This window comes from Myiozetetes cayanensis, unplaced genomic scaffold (assembly GCF_022539395.1).
Source record: "Myiozetetes cayanensis isolate MyiCay16 unplaced genomic scaffold, myiCay2020 scf2-11, whole genome shotgun sequence".
NCBI lineage: Eukaryota > Metazoa > Chordata > Aves > Passeriformes > Tyrannidae > Myiozetetes > Myiozetetes cayanensis.
In genome coordinates, this window is record NW_026087411.1 from 41980164 (window position 1) to 42003508 (window position 23345).

Genomic DNA, 23345 nt, shown 5'->3' on the forward strand with positions numbered 1-23345 from the left:
AGAAGCAAGTCCAGATATGTTTCTGTTTACATATTTCAGCCAAATTATTTGTCTAACTGTGTAAGAACAGCTTGTTATATGATTTTTACTGCCTTTTGTTTTAAGAAAAGGAATGGACCCTCTTCCTAACAAATACTGGCTCCCCTGTGAGGGGAGGGAAGTGAGCCATTGCCATACTGCTCGTGGCACAGCCTAATGGGGTAGGGCAGAGTTACACTAATCTGTACCCAGTTCCTGTTTCAGTGCCACCCGTCCCATTACTGCAGCTGGAGAAGTGTTGCACCAGAAACAACAGTGTGACATTGGCCTGGAGGATGCCACCTTTGAGCCACAACCCAGTGGAGGGTTATATCTTGGAACTTGATGATGGAGATGGTGGCCAATTCCGAGTGAGAATTTAATTCAGCATTTATTTGTGTTTCTTTGTATGTGAGTTTCCTCTGGATATGGATTTGTTTCTGTCTGAAGGTGGGGAGAGGGGTTAGGTAAGATACAAGCTGTTGAAACATTCCTGCTTCCATTATGTTGATGTAGAAAGAAGTGCAGATGCTGCTTACTAGAAGGACCACTGGCTTAGGTAGGAAACTTGGTTGAGGTTATTCTCATGCCTCTTGCAAAGCAACCCTTGAGGTATTGATTGTACCAAAGCAGAAAATCCCATACCAGCCTGCAGGAGCTGGAAGTGGTTCATGCACACAACACAGATTTCTTTGAAGCCCATACTCTCATCTGTCCAAAGCACCCCATTTCAACTGCTGACATTCTTGCTCCAGAAATGCAACTCAGTTTTTCTTGATTTTCTGAGTGAAAATAAAATCCTGCATAAAAATACAGGATTTGAAAAACTTGTCCCTGGGAGTGGATGAGACCAGGCTGGTGAAAGCTTTCCACAGACAAACTGTGATGGAGTTGGTAAGTATGGAAAGGCATCCCAAGTGCTGTTCTTCAAGACCCTCAGGGTGAATGTCACAACTAAGTGCTCCTGGTTGCTGGGGCAGAGTACTTATAGGCTCCCATCCTTTCCTAACACATCCTAATAAACAGATTATGGAAGTAATACAATCAGCTTTCTGCCAGCCATGTCTTGCTAGAAGCTGTGTCTCTTCCTTGTCAGGCAGGCTTCAGGCTGCTGTTGCTCCAGGACCAGGCTGGCCCAGTGCTTTCCCTAGGGGCTAGTGCCTTGAAAGCATTTGGAGATAGTTGTGGGGTACAGCTGCTGTCTTCACAAATGGGGAATTTTGCCAAAAACATGCAATGACATTCCTTCGGGAGCTGCAAACTGGCTTCTCACTGGAAACCTAAAGATTTCTCAAGCTGAAAATGTCCTGGCATGGTTCCACCTAAGGAACTGCCTTCCTGTGCCAAACCACTACACTCACAGACAGTAAAGGTACCTGATTTGGACACCCCTCATTAGAAGGGACAGAAATATTGGCAGGGCATTTTGAAGAGTGCACTGTAGTTTTGTAAAGTCTCCTCAGTTCCTTGGTCCAAGTAACATTTCACAGGGGTTTGCTCTCCATTACTGAGACTGTGAAAAGGTGCTTTTGTGAATGGCTGCTGGGAGCTACCAGTATAGTTAATATTAGTAGACAAGAGTGTTATCAGTGTGCAATGAATGAAGAGTTAGGAACAAGGTGTTAGAATTCCAGTGTCTTGGATAAACATTTTCAAATAGTATTCACATCTAAATAAATACTTGTGAATAACAAGATTTCAGGCTGGTGTGTACCCAAGCTCATTTGTGTGGGTGGGTTTTGTAATTGCCAAAGGTTTTAGTGCTGTTGGCATTACCATGTCAAGATTTTGGATTGAAAAAGTTACAAAACCATCTCAATCCTTAAAAACACAAGGTGATAAGTTCTGAGGGGAATGCTCTGCTTGCTGTGGTAGAAACATCCTCAACTTTACCCATTAAAAGGCAGGCTTCTCATCAGTGTCATTTCCACAAGGGTTTGCTAAACCTTTTCATTAAGAATTATATATCTGAAAGCACTTTCACTGACCAATGTTTATCAGTATTTGGTGGGTGGATTTAAATAACTGTTTTTGTCACCCATTGTAGAAGAATCTGAATAAACTGAAACAGTGAACAGTGGTGAAAATGAAGCAGATTAGAAAATGTGAGAGTTTTCCTACAAATACGACGTTTTTGCACAGACAACATATCTTATGGCATGGAGATAAATTATGTTATTTTACTAAAACTCTTCTTTGTCTCCATGAAAGATCACCAGCTAACTCAGGGCCCAAGAGATTTAGCTGTTGTGGCAGCCACCATGGTAGCAAAGTGGCCAGAGATGTGGCCTGCTGTAAGTTTAAGTAATTCCTTTCCTATTCATCACGTAGTTAATTCACTTTAGGTTCATATCAAAGAGCCCTAATCATCACAACTACTCCTAGGAATGTACTTAAGTGTCTTAACTGAACTGGAGCCTGAGTGGCCTGCTTAGTGACAGGCTTAAGCACTTCAGGGCCTTTGCCACCATAAACCTATGGATTTCACAGAGTCAGAGAAATCAGAGGGGGAAAGGAATAGTGTCTTTTAACCAGCTGCCAAGACAGGATTCTTTTTGCTTTTCTGTCAATTTCTATTCAGTTTTCAAAAGAACACAAGGTTTCTAGGCTTCTTTCAGTTCATAATAGCCTATATAATCTGACTGATCCTCTTCATTGGTCTGCCTAGGTGTTCCTCCTCCTGAAATATTTCACATTACACAAGTACTTGATGTTTCATAAATCTTTGCAGACTTTTTTGATATCTCTGTTGTTTAGTTACTGTTTCATCATGTGATGCATGTGATCCTAATTTTTAGATCACTTTCTTCTGACCCTATGTTTTAAGGTTTCAAAGTTACATTTTAACTCAGGCATAAGGCAACCTTTCCGACAGAATAAAATTGCACTTACTTGGCTTTTTTATTTTTATATGCCCCCCTCTTTCTGTCTTACATAAATATAATAACGGCCACAGGGTGTCAGACACTGGAATAGTAGTGGTTTGGAGCTGATGTTTAGGAAAAGAGGATAAAAATCAAGATTTGTCTGTTGCCCTTTACTGCTTTACCCTTCCAGCTTTGTTTTCACTTTAGTGTCTTCACTAACAATCCTTGATGTCTCCACTGCTGTGGCTGCCTGTGATATAACAGTGTAATTGCCACATCTTGGGAAAAAAAGAGAAGCTGTTCACTTTTGGCTTGTATTTATGGAAGTCCTAACATGTGACCATGAGGCACAGAGAAACAGTTACACCATGTTCCTCTTTCTCTCTCTCCCTTTTTATTTTTTGAATGTTTAGGAAGTGTATGTTGGCAAGGAGACTCTCTGCACCATTGATGGCCTTCATTTCAACAGCACCTATAATGCAAGAGTCAAAGCTTTCAACTCCTCAGGAGTTGGTCCTTACAGCAAGACAGTTATTTTACAGACGTCAGATGGTGAGTTGGGTTTTTTGCCAGTTTCTAAGTGAAAAGCTGCAGGTCTAAGTGGCAGGACACTTGCATCCCTTTACACGCACTAATGTATTTGACACTTAGGGCATGGAAATTTTGGATCACCTGAGAGAAGAGGTGAGGAACTGAGTGTGCACAGGGATTGAGCTCTCTTCCTAGCACTTGTGGTGATTTTCCATTATCAGTAACACTTCAGGTTTTAAATCTTGTGATTTTAGTTGGCTGAAAAAGTCTAGGATTTAAGTAAGATATTTGCCAGCATTAGCATACAGAAGTAGTTATGCAACTTGTGATACTTCTTGTTCTACTTGTCTCCCCTTCTCCATATATCTTTGGGATTTGCCTTTTTCTTCACTACTGCTTCAATTTCCCAGCAAGGTTTGATAATGCAGAGATGGGAATTCATGCTTGTTCCCCCGTAATTATACTTGACATCCATACGGACACTACAGGAAGTTCATCTTCATTAATGATATTGTAATGAATCAAGAAGTGCATGCTATTACCACTTCCACTCTATGCTGTGTTGCCAAAATAGGCCAGTGTAAAATATTTATACTTTAAGAGCTTTTTCATTTTTTTTTCTTAGCTTTTTTTTTGAAAAAGACCTTCACTTTGATAAACTAGTGAAGTCAGTCCTCACTAGCACAAGCACAGTGGATTTCTATTTCCATTAAAGGTGAGATTGAGTTAATTCACCTATGTGAGTAGTTTCCACATCATGAAGAAGCTTTTGTGTCCTCAGTGACTTTCTTGTTACTGTGTGTGAACACAAAGTCACTGCCCTTAACTTCAGGGGAACAAGCATAGGTAATATAAGGCACTTCTGAGCTGAAGAACAGCTGAAGAACAGCTCAGAGCAATCTTGTGTAGCTGCCTACAGTAATAAGGAAAGATTGCCTTTATTACCTCGAAGCGCAGTGGAGTTTTTAGGAAACTCTTACCCTTGCAATTGAAGTAAAGGAGTCAACACTTGGACACAGCCCCTCCTAGTATAATCCTGCCTTTCCTTTTGCCTTTCCACAGTGGCGTGGTTCACCTTTGACCCCTCCTCAGCTCACAGAGACATAGTGCTGTCGAACGACAACCAGACTGCCACCTGCAACAGCTACGATGACCGGGTTGTTCTTGGCACAGCAGCCTTCTCCAAGGGCGTGCATTACTGGGAACTGCATGTGGACCGGTATGACAACCATCCAGATCCAGCTTTTGGCATTGCCAGGATTAACGTTGTCAAGGACATGATGCTGGGCAAGGATGACAAGGCATGGGCCATGTACGTTGACAACAACCGCAGCTGGTTCATGCACTGCAATTCTCACACCAATCGGTAAGTGCTGCTTGCAAGCTTTTCTCGTTACTGCATTTCCCAATTTCCTGCTGTGCATCAGAGGCAGGTGTCGCAGCAAGCCATTTAGTTCGACTACTGGCTAAATGTAGTTATTTTATTACTTCTTAAAATCACTAGTGACAGTGATTGCATCTTAACAATCTGGGTTGGTGTTTGTTATCCTCACTGTTAGCAGTTTTTTCCTCAGGTCTAGTTTAAATCCCCCCTGCTGTGATTTAATCCCACTACTGTGTGTCCCATCCACATCAGCAGACGGGAGCATAGCACAATTGTATATAGGGCTTGTCTCTCACTGCTGGAGGAGCACAGGGAGAAAGGTGGTTGATTCTCTTCCTTAGGAAGAATCCTGGCTGTAAGTTTGCACAACAATTAGGCAAAGCACTGGTGATCACCTATTCCAAAGGCAGGTGTTTATTTCTAGTTCTGAAAGCTGATTAAAGGTAATGCTGTAGGTCACACCTAGGCAGATCTGGACACAAGGGACTCTCTGACAGTGAGGCCTAAGTGACAGCTTTTGTTCAACAGAGCCATTGTACCAAAGATCTTTGAGAAGCATCTCAACTAGTACAAGCAACTTGGACAAAAGGAGGATTTCAGAAAGCCCCCAAAGCACTGTTAACTCTTTCTTCCACTTCTGAGAGGCTCTGTGTTCTCTATGCAACAGAGCAGTGGGGAGACACGTCCTAGCTGAAGCGACCTCCAGGGACGGATCACATAGAGAAAATGACTGTCAGCACAGATCCTCTGTTGCACTGACATGGTTGACTGACCTTCAGTGCTTAGGATAGTTACTTCTGCCTAGTGCTGGCTTTGTTTCATTGAAGTGAGGCCAGACAGTGTAGGGGCTACATGACCAACTTTGTGTGAAGCTCCTGAGGTATCCACCAGAGCAGAACTGCACTGCTCTCTCTCTGTGTCCCATGAGAGGGGAGGCCTTAGCTGAAGGTCAGCTGAGTACTACAATAACTGAGATCTTTGAGAAGATCTTCTCTGAAGAGAAATGGAAAATAGTGTATTTGTATACATATTCTGTCACAATGGGAGAGTGATTTATGAATAAAGTGACTGACCAAGGATGTGTAGCAGGTCTGTGGCAGAGTAGGAATCAATTTCGATTTAGTTTTCTACTGATTGTTTCAGAAGGTCTTCCACACTCATTATCTCAGGTCTTGTTTCTGTTACACCAGATGATGAAAAGAAGGTTTTGCAGTGATTTTTAAAACACTCAAATGCAGGTATCTCCTTAAAGGGATAAGTTCATGTCAACATGCACTGTATCCTAAGGTTGGTTATAATGTTTTCTGTTGAAGTCATTTATACTCTGCAGCATATCTGTATTTTAGGTAAATATACTGCAATTGTTGGGAATTTTTGTTTGAAATATGGTTTGATTTGGCAGTTCATTAGAGACAGGTGGAAGAATCTTTTAGCTAGATCAAAAGCCATCTGAAGTCAATTGGGTTGTTTTCCGTGACTCTAAAGACCTTAGATCAAGTCCTATGACAAAATAGAGTAAAATAACATCAGTAAGACAAAATAGAATAAAATAGCATCAATATAAGAAATACATCAAAAAGTTCTCTGTCCCTTTAACATCTTGATTCGATTTAGGGCGGAAGTAATGTTAAGCTGTATTAATTTTAATGCTCTGTGGAACAGCTTATGTTTTCTGGAAAAAAGCTGGCAACCATTCTGTGTACTACTGTCCCAGAAACCTATTTTATAGATTTGGTCCTCAGCATGCTCCTCCCGGCAAGCAACACGCAACCTAAGCAAAAGGTTTTTTTCTAGGAAGCGCAAACAATGGAAACACTTATGATTTCCAATCATCCTGCTTAATCGTGAGAACAAAGTGCTCTCTGTTGATGATACTTTCGCAGTTTTCACCTGAAAAAACACAAAGGCACATCCAAGGCATGGATAGACCCATGGAATATCAAGTGAAGTACAATTGCAAAGGGCATGTAGTCTTATGAAATCATATGCGCTTCAATGAAATTAGGTCTAAGCATTATATTTTTAACTGTGCCAGTCAACTAGGTCAGTTTTTTAACTCATTAGCTGTAATAGTCTTGTGGAAAGAGTTATTGCTGCCTAGTTGTTTTTCCCCACTGGACACAAGTGCATGACAGTTCTGTATTATAGTCCAAAGGAAATTAATTGCCAACTTTAAGCCTCTTGGATGTTAGTGTGATGAAAGTTATACCTTAGTAATAGTTTTGTGCTTCCTAAGCTTACCAAGAATAAATTAGGGCAATAAATAAATTACCATCTTCAAGGATAACCTAAGGTAGAGCTTGAAAGACTGATTCATGCAACATGTCACATTTAGAGGACTTTTCTGTTCCTTTCACTCACGGCATGCAAAATTGGATCTCTTTACACCCTTAAAAACTAGCGTGACTTCTTTAATGCCGGAAGAGGCATGAACAGAAGACTCCAATGCTAACAAAAAGCATTACTATAGGTCTACTATAGACCTCCTAGCCAGGATGATGACACTGTTGAATTAATTATTCTTTGAGGAACTAAGAGACACTTCCAAGTCAACTACCCTTGTCCTTATGGGGGACTTCAACTTGCCAGAAATTAACTGGGAACATCACACTGCTGCTGCAACATGGGCCAGAAGATTCCTAAAAGACTTGGATGACAACTTTAAGGAACAGGTCCTAGGGGAGCCAACTTGGAAAGATGACCTCCTTGATCTGCTGCTTGTCAACAGAGGGGATCTTGTGAGCGAGGTGGAGATTGGTGGCTGTCTTTGCCACAGCAACCACAAAGTGGTGAAGTTTAGAATCTCTGTTGACAGGAGGAAAAGTGCCAGAAAAACCTCAGCTCCAGGCATGAGGAGAGCAGACTTCAGGCTGCTCAGGAAACCAGTAAGTAAGGTCCCCTGGGAAAATGTTTTTACAGGTGCTTGGGTCCATCAGTGCTGGTCACTTCTTAAATATCGCTTCCTAAGGGCACAGGAGGAGGCAATTCCCAAATGTCAGAAGTCAAGTGGGTGACGCAGAAGGCTGACTTGCCTAAGCAGGGATCTTCTCTTGGAGATAAGGCAAAAAGGTGAGGTGTGTGCACAGTGGGAGCAAGGTCAAGTGACATGGGAAGAATTCAGAGATGCTGCTTGTCGTTGTAGGGAGAAAATTTGTGCAGCCAAAGCTCAGCTGGAGCTGAAGCTGCCAGAAATGTGGGGAACAATAAAAAGAGATTTTTCAAATACATTAGTGCAACAGGCAGTATAGAAATATCATTGGCTTACAGGAAGTGGATGGTCACTTCACAAACAGGGACAGAGACAAGGCACAGATGTTTAATGCTTTCTTTGCCTCTGTCTTCAACACTGATGACAGACCAAGGGGGTCTCAGTGACCTGAGCTAGAGCATAATGACTATGAGAATTGTCAGCTCCCAGTCAATCCTGAAATTGTGCAGGATCTGCTGCTCAAACTGGATCCCTACAAATCTATGGGGCCTGATGGGATTCATCCCAGAATCCTCAAAGAGATGACTGATGTCATCGCAAAACCTCTCTCAATGATTTTTGAGTGGTCTTGGGAATCTAGAAAGGTTCCAGCTGACTGGAAGCTGGTGAACGTTGTCCCGATTTTCAAGAAAGGCAAGAAGGAGGACCATGGAAACTACAGGCCTGTCAGTCTCACTTCAGTGCCTGGTAAAGTTATGGAGAAGATTATTCTGGGAGGTATTGAAGAACTCCTGAAGGACAGTGCTGTCATCAGTCACAGCCAGCACAGCTCCATGAGATGAAAGACCTGCTTATCAAACATGATTTCCTTTTATGACAAGGAAACCCACCTGTCTGATCAAGGGAAACCAGTTGATGCAACCTCTTGGGATTTCAGTAAAGCTTTCAATACTGTCTCCCACAGTATCCTTCTGGACAAAATGTATCCTTCTGACACAGTTGGATAAACATATCTTGGCTCATGGGTCGAGCACAGAGGATAATAGTGACTAGGGTGACATCAGACTGGTGACCTGTCAGTGGTGGGGTTCCACAGGGCTCCATCTTGGGCCCTGTGCTCTTCAACATCTTAATAAATATCTTGGATTCAGGACTGGAAGGGGTACTAAGCAAGTCTGCAGATGATACAAAACTCAGAGGAGCTGTTTACTCCCTGGAAAGCAGAGAAGTCCTGCAGAGAGATTTCGACAAATTGAAATACTGGGCAATCACCAACCAGAGGAAGTTCGACAAAGAAAAGTGCTGAATTCTGCACCTGGGATGGGGCGACCCTGGATGTTTGTGCAGACTGGGGAGTGAGATGCTGGAAAGCAGTGCCGTGGAAAGGGACCTGGGAATCCTGGTCGATGTCAAGTTGAATATGAGTCAGCAGTGCCCTGGCAGCCAGCAGGGCCAACCGTGTCCTGGGGGGCATCAGGCAAAGCATCATGAGCCAGTCGAGAGAGAAGATTGTCCTGCTCTGCTCTGCACTGGAGTGGCCTCACCTTGAATATTGTGTGCAGTTTTGGGCATCACAATGTAAGAAAGATATAAAGCTATTGGAGAGTGTCCAAAGGAAGGCAATGAAGATGGTGAAGGGACTTGAGGGGAAGCCACGTGAGGAGCAGCTGAGGTCACTTGGTCTGTTCAGCCTGGAGAAGAGGAGACTGAGTGGAGACCACATTGCAGTCTACAACTTCCTCCTGAGAGGAAGAGGAGGGGCAGGCACTGATCTCTTCTCTGTAGTTACCAGTGACAGGACCCAAGAGAATGGCCTGAAGTTATGTCAGGGGAGGTTTAGATTGGATATTAGAAAAAAGGTTCTTCACCCTTGTGAAGAGGTTGGTTGGGCAATGGAACAGGCTCCCAGGGAAGTGGTCACAGCACCAAGCCTGACAGATTTCAAGGAGTGTTTGAACAATACTCTCAGGCACATGGTGTGAGTCTTAGAGATGGTCCTGTACAGGGCCAGGAGTTGGATTTAATGACCCTTATGAGTCCCTTCCAACTCAGCATATTCTGTGATTCTGTGAACAACAGAGGGAACCTCTGAGAATAGGTTGAGGAAACTGGTTAAGAAAACACTTTACAGCAGAGTTATAGGTTTGGGAGGTACCTTTTTGTCTTGTTCCTGGAAATCTGTGCCTGGGAATGCCATGGAACAGACCCTCTTAGAAGCTATGCTAAGGCACATGGAGTACAAGCAGGTGATTTGAGACATCCAGCACGGCTTCACCAAGGGCATGGTCTGCCTGACCAACCTAGTGGCCTTCTATGGTGAAGTGACTACAGCAGTGGACAACGGAAGAGCTATGGGTAATGTCTATCTGGACTTCTGTAAGGCCTTTGACATGGTTCCCCACAACATCCTTCTCTCTAGATTGGAGACATGGGTTTGTTGGATGGACTGTTCCGTGGATAAGGAATCGGTTGGATGGTTACGTCCAGAGGGTAGTGGTCAACAGCTACATATTCAGGTGGAGATTGGTGACAGGTGGGGTCTATATTGGGACCAGTTATATTTAATGTCTTCGTGAATGTCATAAACAATGGGATTGAGTGCACCATCAGCAAGTTTACAGACAACACGAAGCTCAACACTGTGGTTGACAGACCTGAGGGGCAGAATGTCATCCAGAGAGACATGGACAAGTTTAAGAAGTGGGAACCCTATGGGAACCTCGTGAGTTTCAACAAAGCCAAGTCCAGAGCCCTACATCTAAGTCAGGGCAGTATAGAGGATGAAAGGATTGAGAGAAGCCCAGCCAAGAAGGATTTGGAGTTGTCAGTGGATAAGAGGCTGCACATGACCTGTCAGTGTGCAGTTGAAACCCAGAAGGCCAGCTGTATCCTGGGCTGCATCAAAACAAAAACATGGCCAGCAGCTTGAGGGAGATGATTCTCCCCCTCTAGTCTGTTCTTGTGAGACCTTACCTGGAGAACTGCATCCAGCTTTGTGGTCGTCAGCACAGGAAATACATGGATCTGTTGGAATGGGTCCACAAAAATTATCAGACAGATGAACACCTCTTCCCTGAAGAAAGGCTGAGAAATATGGGGTTGTTCAACCTGGGGAAGAGAAGGCTCCAGGGAGGCCTTACTGTAGTTTTTCAATACTTAAAGGGGGCTTATAAGAAAGATGGAGACAGACTTTTTAGCAGGGCCTGTTGTGATAGGACAAGGTTTTAAACTAAAAGAGGACAAATTCAGACTAGATAAAAGGAAGACATTTTTTAGTATGTGCATGGTGAAACACTGAATCAGGTTCCCTAGAGAGATGGTAGATCCCACATTCCTGAAAACAATCAAGATAAGATTGGATGGGGCTCTGAGCAATCTGAATTAGTTGAAGATGTCCCTGCTTAATGCCAGGGAGTTGGACTAGATGACCTTTAAAGGTCCCTTCCAAAACAAACTATTCTATGAGAGATGCTGTATGCCTGTTAACAAGAGGCACTGGCATGCACTGTAATTGATCCATTCCTTGGTAAAGTTCCCAAGAGCAGGAGTACCAGGTGCTGCACATGATACTCCAGCCACTATGTGCTTATGTAAAGAAAGAGGTGGAATTCACACTGAAATGTTTTACACTGAAAGACAACAGGAAATAGAGTATTTGCATTTTAGCCTTAAAGGCCTCTGCAATCAGGAGAGTCTCTTCATTGATTTCAGAGATCTCAAGACCAGTTTTTTTATCACACAAAAATGATACAATTGACTGAAAAATACTGTCATTGACAATAGACATGGTAAAGTTGTTAAATTGCTGTAAAGCTAGAGATTAAAATATTATTAATGGAGTTTATTGAGTTTATTAAAGTGTTCATACATTGTTAAGACTTATTTTTCAATAACAGTGAAACTACCCTTCCTAATTCCTCAAGCCAATTCATGCAGTCCTATTCGGCGCATTGTCCAAGCTGTTACTGAATGCATCTTGGAGTAACAGCCTCCACTGCCACAAGCAAGGGCATTTTTCATGGTAGCCAAATTCCCTTCTCTGCATGCCAACCTTCCAGGCTTCTGAACAGCACTTCTGCACTCAGGACTTACTGTTGCACACAGAAATCAAAATGCACAGGACAAGTGAGATTTACTTGAAATAATGGAAGAGTGGTGCGTATCTTCAGAATGGGATTATCATTTAATGAATGATAAGTATTTATTGAGGAAGTATTGTAACAAAAAAGTTGTATTTTCCTTGTATATGGCCTACAGATCACTGGGCACCTGTGGTATACCTGTCATTAAGCAGCTTATATACGTGCTGCCAGAGAAGTGTACCAGGAGAGAGCAACATCAGTTTGTCTCTTGAGCTAGCTGACTTCTTTTGTCACAACAAAGGCATTTATTAGAAAAATTATCTATAATCCTGTCTGAATTGTATACAGAAGAGTGAGGAAATGCCTTGCATAATTTGAAACTTGACTCTCCCTCCTCTTCTCCTAAAGAAAGTGACCATGAAAGCAGTCCAAAAAACACTGGAGTCCTCAAAGCACTCTTCCCAAGGAAAGCGTGGGGTGCTCAGTAGGAGAAACTGTTCAGCCTCAGAAAAGGTCCATCCTCCCTGGCAGCAGCACAGTGAGGAGCTCCTCCTTACCTGTGGACCTGCTTATTCCTGCCTGAGCCAGTCTCACTGTGGGGAGATGGCAGGTCCCCATCCCTCTGCTCTGCCCCTACACCCCCATGGCTCCTGGAGGGGCTTCAGCTGGGTCCTGCTCTTGCCTAGGTTGGAATCTGCAGGCAGCATCTATCTCCTCTTCAGTGGGGCTGTCCCCAGGGGCTGCAGAGAAGTCACTCAATGTCATTGTGTAGCATGCAGCTAATTAGCTCACAAGAAACAAATTAACTTATCATATAGGAAAGAACATAATAATATCAAAAAGGCAAAGTTGTTGTTTCTGAGAGAATCAATGTCATTTAAAAGGATGTCATAAAATCTATATCAAGTAGGATATAAAATGTGGGGCCCTACAATCAGAACTGTTCCTAAACAGAGAAAAAAATAATGTAATCTATTTGTAAATAGCTCCAGATCATAGTGTTTTGGCTTCCAACAATCTTGTAGTGAGGTTTATGATTGAGTTCTTTTAATAAAAACAGTCTAGATACTGAGATACTGAGTATAGGCAAGCATCTTAATTTTTGATGGAAAATTTACTTTGTGGTTTTGGAGAAGAGTTCAAAGAGAAACCTATTAACGCTCAAAGGAACAAAAAGCAAATCAAAGGAACAAAAAGCAAATCAAAGGAACCTCAGAATGGTGAAGTTTGAAATCCAACACAACTCAAAGCCAATCTGCGATTCATACCTATGTTATTATTGTTTATAGAGCTTTAAATGGAGAAGTCAGAATAGTATTACCTTCGGAGGAAATGACATGTGCCACAGTTAGTCTAAGGGAATACAGTTTATGACACCTAGTGGACAAGAGGAAAATTTCTTACCCTGCACTATATTCTTCCTAATCATATTCTGATCCCTACTCCCACTATTTTTTTAATGTTTTGCCTGCCTATTGTGATAAATTTTATGTTAAAATCACATGAATCCTCTGAATGCTGTGTGCCTGAGGCGAGTGCATGGGACAAAAGGCAGCTGCTTCCTTTCCCACTGCAAATTATTTGAAATCTGATTTACCCTGAACAAATTGTGTCAGGCTGTAAATCCATCGCAGAGCCCCATGATATTAGCAGAATAGCAGTGCCTGTGGCCAATCTGCATATCTAGTAGATATTTTTGCTCTGTGTTCTTTAAAGTAATACTGGATTTGACTAACCCCCAAGTCAAAGTGCATTAATGTCAAATCACTCAAGCATGTAATGGCTGGGGCTGAGTCTGTCCTGGCAAGCTCTGATACTACAGTAGCTCTCAGCAGCTGCTCCTGACACAACCAATTATCACTGGCATTAATAACCATGCCTGCACACTTGAAACAGCTCTCAACTTTCCCACTTGAAACAGTCTGATAGCTGAGCACCTTGTCTGTCTGGAAACTGCACTTATCTGTAACCATCCCCACTTCCCTTCCTCCACAAAACCACTGTCATAACTGTGCTGGCTCCCTAGACTCTAGAAATCTGGGTCCCCTTGGAACATGCCAAGGTGCATAGTTGAAGTCTGGGTCTTGAGCTGTTAGCAGGCATAATGATTAGAAATTAACACCTAGGAAACCAGCTTCCTGCTTTTCCTTTCCTACTGTGCATCACTCCACTATAGCAGGGATACTCTGAAGTGCTGTGTCTCCAAGACTACTGTCCCCACTGGCTCACTTCCCCATATCTCATTAGCTGAGTGGACCCGTTAGCTCTGAACCCCATTTTCAGCTCTTAAATTGCAGTTGCAGGAGAGATGGATTTGATTTCTCTTTAGGATCCACCCACTAAGCTCCCATGAATGTGGCTTGTATGCTTCAGATAAAGGTGTGGATCAGCCATTGCCAAATGTCATAGGGATAATCATTTCACTGTGCTGCCCCACTCTCCCTTTGCTTAGCAAGACTTATCCTAGGGAGAGCAGCAGCAGTGTGGACCTCTGCCTTCACCAACAGTGTGGTCCCTTTGTACCTTAGGACTGAAGGAGGAGTTTCTAAGGGTGCCACCGTTGGTGTTCTCCTGGATCTGAACAAGCACAACCTAACCTTTTACATAAATGGGCAGCAGCAAGGGCCTCCGGCATTCGAAAACATCGAGGGCGTGTTCATGCCTGCACTGAGCCTCAATCGAAATGTCCAGGTAAGACTTCTGCAGTCCAGTCTCACTTACCCTTTTCACCTAAAGAAGAATATATGCTGACAGCACGTCAGCTGCTGGAGCTGATAACACCATCTGCAGGTAATCAGTATAGATAGGGGCTCTTTCCTTCTCAAACTTACACCTAGGCTACTACTACTTTCTTGACTGCATTTGACCTTCTGCCTTGCCTGACCAACGTGAGGAGTAATGCTATAAAGCCAAGTGAAAGTACCTGCACACTACTCTACTAGTTTCTGTTCTTATTTTCCAACACTCTGCTTGGAAAGTAGCATCACTAAGGTTTCCTCCATCAATTTGACTAAAAAACATGTGTATCCTAATTCCTCTTAGATCCTATCTTTGGAGATAATTAACATTGGCAAAGGACTGAAATAGGACCAGCAGAGCAGTAAGGAGAGCAAAGGCAACACGGGTCAGAGAATTAGTGCAGAGAAGAACCAGTCTGAACATCATTCCTGCTCTCTGTTCACAAGAGGTTTTCCTCTTGGAGGAACGATCTATAAATATAATGCATATTTACTTCAAGACCACTGCATATGGCTAGAAATGGGGTGTGGTATAAGGGAAAACCTATGGAAACATCCAGGAGCCTGAAGACTGAAAGAGGTCAGCTTAGGTCAGGCAGGACCAATGCAGCCAGGGTGGAACACTCATCATTTAAAGCACTCAAACTGAAATCAGAAACCTCACATGACCTTGTTAGTACACAAACTTTCAGCATTTGCTACTGGTAGCATCCAAATCTTTCAAGAAACTTTCTCAGCTTTATTTAATTTGATGCACCAATGATAGGGTGCATCCTGTGATGCAGGATGATATCCACCTTGTGTCTAGCAAGCAGCACTGCTGGAGACCTACAACTGGTGACTAGATTTGGGAAAAGATACAAGACAGCTGGCTTCTACGTCCCAAAGTGTTCAGGAGGGAAGGGAGAAGGAGACTTGCTTATTTCAGGGGCTCAATATCATCTGCATTAATATTCTTGATTTAAACTTGACCCTGAAATCCCACAGCCCTTCCCCTGTCATTTATCTGCACTTTGCTTTCATGAATGCTCTCTGCTGAGGATATCCCACTTTGAATCTACATTCTTCTTATTTATTCTTTGTGCAGGTGACTCTGCACACAGGACTGGAGGTGCCACAATGTGTAAAACAGACCAAGCTGCCCAACAACTAATGAAGCCCCTGCCTGACACTGTGTTGGACTCTCCAAGCTTTCTCAGTGTGTTTTGGCACTTTTCAGTAAGTCAGTAAAAAAGCATTCTTCTCCTTGACTTAAAACACTGTGCAGCATGTTGCTCACTGAATAATCAGCTGGTTACAGCTAGACCACTCCCTTTCTTAATTAAACAGCCATAGCAAGCACATCCGCTGAACTGGCACTCAACTGAAGATGTGTACCTGAACATATCTACAATGAATTGCACACATGTGTATACTTGTGCACACACACGCAAACACACGAAACAAAAAAGTTAAATGAGTGTATTTTCTCTCTCATGGCTGGATTTGTGCTTAAATATTAGTGACGCCGGAAAAAAATGGGTAAGACTGAGGGACAATGGATGTTGGAGCAATTTACCAGTAGGTGAACTGGATTCCCTTGCCACCTGAAGTCCTTAAACCAAGAAAGCATATGTTTTGACAGCTGAAGCAGAGGCTGTATGCTCAAGAATTCCTGGTGGTCAATTATATTCAGGGGCTCAAACAACCATTTATTCCTTCTGGCTCGAGACTGCAGTAAGCTATGGGATAATGTCCCTCTAGAAGTCTGTGGCAGAACTTACCTCATTATCTGCAACAAGAATAAGATTGGTTTCCAAACACTGCCATGAAATAGTTGCACTCGTTTTAGATAACACCATGATACATGCAGAAATCAGATACAAAAAGCAGAGAGGAAAACATCCCTGATAACATTTTAGTTTTTGTTATTTAGGTGTGACTGTGGAGACTATCACATCCAGCAGGCTTGATTGTGGTTATCAGCACAACTCTTGAAAAACAATGCAGGGGAGATTCCTTTCAGCTGAATCGATAAGAAATTTATTTAAATATGGCACATGCAAAGTCTCCCATGTTGAGAAATGCTGCTTTCCAGCCTTGATCCTGATAAGCCCTAGGCAGCTGTAGTTCCAATGTAGCTTTGAGATCAGAAGCCTTAATTTTCTATTAGATTACTGTGAGCTAATTAATGTCTTGATCCTAATAAAGCACTTGAGAGAGATTCATGGCATTAATGCAAAACCTCTCCCTAAGAATTTTTCTGGATTGGGACATAAATCTTTTGCAAGACTTACCTGTGCCTGGCATCTCCCATGAAAACAAGCAGCCATTTCAGGTGCTGCCCATGACAACTGGAGTCTGTGACAACTGGAGACAGTGAACTTTTCCCACAGCCATGGCACTGTCACCTGCCTGCAGTTGTCGGAAAATACACTGATTTGCCTGCATGCTTCTTTTCTTCTGAACCCAGTTAACTTATGCAAGTGTGTGTGTGTATAATGGCAATGCATGAGGACAAGAGGCAGCAGACTGGATGAGCTCATGATATATTGGACTCTGTCACTGTATTCTATGTAAGTGTGGTGCTATCAAACAAGAGAAACATAAACTCTTAAATCCCATCAATGTTCTATTTCCTTTTTTTAAATCCTGCTGCTTATACAAATTTTCCTCTTTGAGCATACATATACGCACGCACACATTGTTATCAGGCACGTAATTATTAAACCTGAAAACAAATATTCTAGCCAAAATCCAGCGTACTGCCTTGCATTAAAGCACAGCCACAGGACAGATGGCCCAGGTCTGCCCTCGGGCAGCCTGCCAGGCCCCAGGCATCCTTCTGCAGGTCCACTTCTGGTCCCTGTCTGGAGCATATCACTCAGGTAGTGCTGAGTGATGGCAAGGCTTCCCTGTGGCAGAGCACAGGGTCATCCCACTTCATAGCCACTGTGGGGAGGGAAAGGTAGCCCAGAACAGAACAGTCCCGGGCTATTGCACAGACAAGAAATAGTCTGCTACCCTGTTGCCTGTAACCAACCAAGCACCCTGTAGCCCAACTCTCCTGCAGAACAGCAGGGCGCCTTCAGCACTGTCAAGACTGAAACAGGAAAACCAACTATGGAAAAGAATAACATATGCTTTTAAGTGAGAAAGCAACAGTACTTTCTTCAAAGTCTGGAATGGATTGTATTACTTAACTTGTAGTGAATGGAATAACTGTGCTATGCTGGTCTTGGTTTCATAAAGAATATCAGAGACCAACTGTGTTATAATCTTCGGTTTCATTCAATACCATACAAACTCATGCAAGATTTTCTAATTAGCAGGTCTGTTTTAACCTACCTCAGCTAGAACACTACCAGACCCCGAATTTCCTCTTGAGTGTGCTCTTCTATGAACGTAACAGTTGTAATCATAGCGTTGGCTTTGAGTATTGCCAGTCAGAGTAGTGTATGGGAATACTGTACATAAATTGCACATAGTTTTTTATATTGGGAAACATCCTGTGATAATTTGAATATGGAAGGCACTCCATCTTCACTTGTATTAAAAACAAGGGGGCATTGTTTGTTTTGGGACTGAACCTTTGTCTTTACTCCCAACTTCTGTAAAGGAAACTCACATGAATTTACATCTTTCCAATCTTCAACCACTGCTAGATGTTTAAAGTTAATTCTGAATGGGTTTTAGAAGTGTTTGCAGTACTCGGTTTTGGTTTTCATAGTTGCTTTGGTATTGGTTCCTGGTGTATTATACCTTGGGGAGAACACACTGAGTGACATGTTATTAATTTCTAATGAAAATATGGACAATAGGTAGGATGTGCTTCAGAGCAGTAGAGAAGCTCTTTTTTTACCCTCTATGCATTTGAACATTGTTGAAGTAGGGAACAGGCTAGCTACCATTATAGTCTCCTTTTAAGCTAGCAGAAATGCAAATAAAAGAAATACAGTTACAATAGGCTACCTGCATTAGTAAGCCTAATTTACCTTAGGCCAAAAACTAAACAAAGTGTTTGTGTGTGTTGGTTGTGTACACATTCAAGGACTTACCTTTGGCGAGGCCTGTAGCAATAAACCAATTACCCTCACAGAGTGTACTTTTTGTTACTTCAGCTGGATACATTTTCATAGTTTGATTAATAGAAATATTGCTTAAGTAGTTAAAATTACTCTAAGAAACTAATTATTCCGCACATGGATATTTATGCAGAGCATCTGGATGGCAGTGGTCATTTGATAATAGGCAGAAAAGAATTTTCCCTTTGCAGAACAGCATCAGCTGGGGAGAATTAGGACACTCCCATTGCTCTACTCAGGCTAGAGTTAGTTTCTTTCTCTGCAGGTAACTTCCCCAAGGTCCACCTCATTATAAACCCAGCAAGTTTGCACGTTCTTCACCTACAGTATCTCTTATGCCAGTTTTTGTTTCCTCCAAATCCTTTCTTTAGGAGGAGTCAGCTTTTAGTCCTTGCAGAAACTTGAAATGTGGTCCTTGCAGAAACTGTGTTGCCGACTGTCCAGGGAGAACCCAGAGGGCTGAAGGGCAGCATAGACTTCCAACGGGACCAGTTGGGATGCTCTTGCACCCTTTTCATTCCTCAGAGTGTTTCTGCATCTCTCTGGGACTCCAAGCTCTTCCAGCTCCTAGACATACACAAAGCTGCCTGTCATGGGACTCTTTGGTTCCCAGAGGCCAGGCTGCTCCTTACAAGCAGGAGAGCAAAGCCTTTTGCATTGGGATGAATCCCATTCACTACAGTACAGAGCCAAGACAAGGTAGCTGTAAATTCACTTAATGTTTTAAAAAACCCACTGAAACACAAACAAGCCCTCCCCTAATAAATATAGCAAAGCTTGGTTTCTGCATACACAAATTTGGAAGCTCTGAACAGCTGCAAAATAAATAGAACAGGCAAACTTTCTGTCCTGCAGAGCAACAAAGGACTCTCAGTTTTCACCTACCCCTGTGAACCCCAACCTTAGCCTTTGTAAGCTTACTTCCTGTCTCTTTCCTCTGCAAATTTCCATCAACTTCAGTGTGAACTAACAGAAGTAGTGTTCCATCAGGAGCACTGTTAAGACTTCCCAAGGCATGCAATGCTACAAGATTTCTACTCCACCTTCTTTTCCCTCATCAACTCAAAAAGAGCTCACAAGAAGTTCTCTTAGTAAGACTTAATGTCAATATAAGCACAGACCTAGCTGACAATCCCTTGCTCCTTCTGCTGTGGAAAGGTATGTGCTATAAATAAATTTGTATGTCAGTGAGGACAGTAGCATACTGTGATGTATCATGAATTTGGAAAGCAATTTGGCTTCTAAAAACATAGAATAAGATAGGCAGACAGCACTGTCACCTCCTATACTTGCCTATGCACTTGAGATACATAGAAGAAAATATATTGGACTGAACAAAATAAATAAAATAAGCATGAGCTTACATATATCAGAGTTAAAGAGGAAAAGTATTAAATGTAATTTATTATATGCATAATGTTCCATCATGTTGTAAATAATGCCATAATAGTGTATTGTTGTAGTTTGTTCTTGGCTGGTGATAGAGTTCTGTGGTAGTGCTGTGCAAGTTGGGTTTTGGCTTTTTTTCTTTCCCCTCAAAGTATAGTTAGCAAAGGTAGCAGAGAGCACCTAATACTCTGGTTTCCAAGTTGTTCTAGAGCAAGAAGAAATGTGAGATGCAGCTTTTTTTTCTTTCTTACATGATAATGTTTCTTAAACAAGGTAAGAGAGATGAAATCAAGGCTAAGCTGCCACTACCAGTGTATGAAAAACACCATGTTTGCAACTGCCAACAAGAGGTAGTGCATTTTTGGACCACAATTCAAATTACCCACTCCTGTGAGAAGGGATGTAAAAAAATCAACGTGGTGACGGCAGCTTTCTAGTGCCACCTATTACATCCTTTGCTCACAAACAGAAAGATGAGTTAGAAGAGTTGTTAGACCTTATCTCAGGCCTTACCAGTTTCACAGCATTCTGCTTAAATAGCAAAGCCAAGAGTTCAACTTTGAACCAGAGAAGATAATATGAAAACACCAAGCATCTTGGCTAGATCAACTATGTAAGGGAGATTACAGTTTCAGATCAACCATGTAGCAAATGTAAAGGGCACTTGTCACTGAAAATTACCAGGCAAAGATGGAGCCTTTTTTTTGTTGTTTTTAATAAAAAAGTGAGCTGCTTCTAGTTTTTACTGACAACATTTCTGGTGGTTCCTCTGCCCAGCTCTACTGAACGCCGCACACACACAGCCAGGTGGAGCAGCAGCCTGAAGCACAAATTCCCCATAAATCAGAATGCACTTGGTCTTCTGAGGTGCAGGAGCCCATATACAAACCTCAGAGACTGGATGTGAAGTGCTCCTGCATCTTTGCACAATACAGGAGACAGACCAATGTTTCACTGACAGAGACACTCAGCAGCATTTTCCCCTTCTGTTAAATGACCTTTTTGTTACATTTGTTATTGCAAACAGTTCCACGCAGAATTAATTACAAAATTATTTTTTATGCTAATTTGAAGGTTTCTAACTTATTCTTATGAAGCAGTAGGTAGAAATATTCCTGGATCCTGATTGCATTCCACCATCCTCCACCTCCCTTAAATGTTGTCAATAAAAACACTAACCTTTCTAGGTAGCATGGTGAGAAGACATTATGTGATGAATATTAAAAATAAATGCATGAGGTAAACCTGCTGTTATTTCTGATTGTCATATGAAGCATGAATAACACTAATTTAAATGTTGGCAACCAAAAAAGTGCAAAGGAATAAGATAATGGTGTTCACTTCTGGTTAAATGAAAGACAAGAAGTTGTTTCTATGTTTTCTTCTTAACTACAACACTTTTTTTTTCTTTACTGTCATTTCCCATAGCTTATATTAATTTGGAGCTGGTGAAATATACATCTCTGCTTTATGTGGCTATCACCAGATCAAAAGAAAAATACAAACTTTTTATAATTTTGTACCTGTAGCAAATGTTTGTATTTTTTGAATTAGAAACAAACTGCTTTTTGTCTTTTGGTCCAACTAAAACTTTGTGTATTATTATTATTCCCCTTTTGGAAAACCTGATGTATAAGTTTATGCTGTTTTACAGTTTCTAAATAAATTCTTATAACATTGCCAACAAATTCAGCATCAGTACTGTATTTATTTTTCCTGATTATTATTAAAAAATACTATACCATAATGTAGATGAGGCACTCATGCAGAACACACGCCTAACTCTAACTGTTGGTACCTGCTTTGTTACCACAATCAAGAATAATTCCATAGCTGGAGAAATCCAGGAGCCCTCCCTCAGAGCAACCACATGTGCCTTAACTTCAGACATACCCTGGATTCAGTGGCATGAAACACCTCTCTTTCCCAGTACCACTTTGTTAGCTCTGGCTCACGTTGGTTATACGGGATGTATTATTTAGTCGCATCCCACCTAAGACACTTTGGTTGATTTCCCAATCACAAGAAATTTCTGACACTGGAGTAAGCAGAGCCTGGAAAGAACTGTGACACCACTAGGATCCGACTGGAAAGTCCTTTGGGTAAAAGTCAAACTGGGCAGAAAGCTTGTCATGGCAGGGGAGGCAAAAACTTTGTGAGATGGTTTAAAATGGCCTGCCATCTTGGAGCTGCACACCTTTATCAAGCTGATGGCTTGTGAGGGACTGAGCAATCCTACAGAGGCAGCACACAGCCCCTGCAAAAATGCAGTCATGGAAGCCACATAACCTTCACAGACGTCTGCTAACAAAGCAGAATAAAGCATGGTGATAACATGACAGCAGCATCAGGGTAAGAAACAGGAACCCAGCCAAAACAATCAGAAGTAACTACGGACAACTGTGGAGACTCCATCTATTACACCTTTTCTTTTTTCCTCCTGCAAGAGACAAAAACCTGGCATCAACTCCTTCACGAAAAAGGGTTTGACTAGGAGAACAGATAGTCACAATGGCTTTAGCATATGGGGAAACAGGAAATAAAGGTAACAGTTGTAGGAAATGGTATGAAAGAGAAGGCAGATGAGGAAAAATCCTTCTGTTCATCCTTTATACTTTGTTCCTGTACACAACTACAAGTAGAGGGCAAAAGAAGATGGTCCCAGCTCCCCCTTTCCCATAGTCAATCAGTTATTCAGTCAACATTGGCGTTCATGTATAAGTATGTGCTTAGACAACAACAGAGCTTGCTGCCTGAACATAAACTTACATACTCTGCTAACCACCAGCACATGCCAGCTCAGAAAAACACCGGTGCATAACAGGCTCTGAACAGTTTTATTTGCCAGATGTGATTGATGCATCTAGTAACAAAACAGGACTAAAAGTACCATGCTTACCTGAGAACAGCATCCTACAAGAATGTAGCATGGCCAGCTCAAATCACCTTGGAGACTTGATATAAATAAGCAACCTATCACCATATAAAAAAGGTTTCATAATGCATACACACCAACATTATGAGTGTGAAGATGCAACACTTTGAATAACTTTCTGTTTTCTTCCCTCAAAAACTTTAATGTTCCACTGTCTACTTGGCATTTCAGATTTCAGCCTTCTAAGAACTGATTTTTTTCATCTCTTCTTTACAGACCTTACAAGCTTGAGACCAGGACTGCAAAATTAGACACCCCATTCTGACCAAGTTTCACTTCCAAACAGCTTTTGGGAGCTGTGGAGGTGGAAAGTAAACCCTTTAACTTACCTAAGCTGACTGAGGACATAAAGTCCCACAACACGTTATATGCAAACAGCTGAACAAAACTTCATCAAAAAGTGAGCAG

The 23345-nt window shown here is 42.1% G+C and overlaps 2 protein-coding genes across 5 annotated transcripts in view; both read left to right on the top strand.

Moving 5' to 3' along the window:
- The window catches only part of TRIM67 (tripartite motif containing 67), a 45631-nt gene extending 23937 nt beyond the window's left edge, over positions 1-21694 (top strand). For 2 of the 4 annotated variants that reach the window (XM_050316672.1, XM_050316673.1), the window contains exons 6-10: positions 232-389; positions 3299-3437; positions 4479-4782; positions 14340-14502; positions 15637-21694. In XM_050316672.1, the coding sequence (XP_050172629.1) occupies positions 232-389; positions 3299-3437; positions 4479-4782; positions 14340-14502; positions 15637-15702 (830 nt within the window). In that variant the 3' untranslated portion in view covers positions 15703-21694. The remainder of the gene's footprint in view (positions 1-231; positions 390-3298; positions 3438-4478; positions 4783-14339; positions 14503-15636) is intronic. The other 2 variants (XM_050316674.1, XM_050316675.1) reach the window with 1 other exon arrangement.
- ARV1 (ARV1 homolog, fatty acid homeostasis modulator) overlaps positions 1-23345 on the top strand; it is a 124341-nt gene that overhangs the window by 83773 nt on the left and 17223 nt on the right. The gene's annotated exons all lie outside the window — the stretch shown is intronic.